The sequence below is a fragment of the Montipora capricornis genome, chromosome 13 (assembly GCF_036669925.1).
Source record: "Montipora capricornis isolate CH-2021 chromosome 13, ASM3666992v2, whole genome shotgun sequence".
NCBI lineage: Eukaryota > Metazoa > Cnidaria > Anthozoa > Scleractinia > Acroporidae > Montipora > Montipora capricornis.
The window spans coordinates 5,734,459-5,735,541 of record NC_090895.1 but is presented as its reverse complement, the minus strand read 5'-3'; the positions used below and the strand labels follow the sequence as shown (position 1 = coordinate 5,735,541).

The 1,083-nt window shown below is 42.3% G+C and overlaps 1 protein-coding gene across 1 annotated transcript in view; it reads right to left on the bottom strand.

Moving 5' to 3' along the window:
• LOC138029824 (uncharacterized) overlaps positions 1–1,083 on the bottom strand; it is a 4,405-nt gene extending 3,322 nt beyond the window's left edge. The window contains exon 1 of the mRNA XM_068877648.1: positions 979–1,083. Coding sequence (XP_068733749.1) covers positions 979–1,083 — 105 coding nt within the window. The remainder of the gene's footprint in view (positions 1–978) is intronic.

Genomic DNA, 1,083 nt, shown 5'->3' with positions numbered 1-1,083 from the left:
CCTGGTACAACTGTTGAGATTGATGAGTCCAAGTTTGGCAAGATGAAGTATCACAAAGGTCGCTACATCGAAGGACAGTGGGTCTTTGGTGGCATTTGCCGGGAAACCAAGGCCTGCTTCCTTGTCCCGGTAGAGCGCAGGGATAAAAAGACACTCTTGCCAATTATCCGCGCTCAAATATTGCCTGGAACACGCGTGATGAGCGACATGTGGAAAGCTTACGATTGCCTACAAGACGAGGGCTATCATCATCTCAGAGTTAACCATCGCCTAAACTTCGTTGACCCAGACACGCTTGCCCACACGCAGCGCATTGAAAATACATGGTGGGGAGTAAAACGAAGTATGCCTCGTACAGGAACATCCGTGGATCTGTTCGAAAGCTACCTACAGGAGTGGTTGTGGCGTCAGCAAAACAAAAGTGATCCATTCGGAAACATCATTGAGCATATCGCTGATTTGTACAATGTGCGATAAAGAGCCCTCTCTATGCACTGCTCGTGATTCGGCGAAAAGAGCCATACATTATACAGGAAAGAAAACAAACCCACACTTTGCAGTGCTTTGGTGAATTGACAAAGAAACGAAGGACAATTTTAAGAGCAAAAAGAAGGTAGGCATTCAATTTCTGCAAACTTTTATTTGGTCCGTTTGTTTTGTACATGAGAATCTGAACCGTATTTGTACAAAGATTTCTTAAAATTCCACTTCTTTCGCTTATTTTAAAATTGACAAATGGCTAAAATTGCTAGAAAAGTGCAAAAATTAAGTTGAAAATGTTCGATTTTCCGTATTTCAGTCAAAAATTTTACCGATTTTATTTAAGTCCATATGGACTTAGAAAAAAAACCTCTAAGAAGACCAAACAAAGCGCTACACTCCCAAAGGGCGTCTATTGTTATCGCTATTGTTTTCTTGAAACAAAGGACCGTATGCATAATGAAGTTGGGACCTGTGCGGAAATCTTGCCGTGTCTTCTTTGGTGCTGTCTAATAATTCCCATTTTTCATACGGCCAATCAGGGATCCTCACGTTCAAACGATATCCCTCGTCCTGTAACTCAGGCTCCTCTTTCGACGTCAT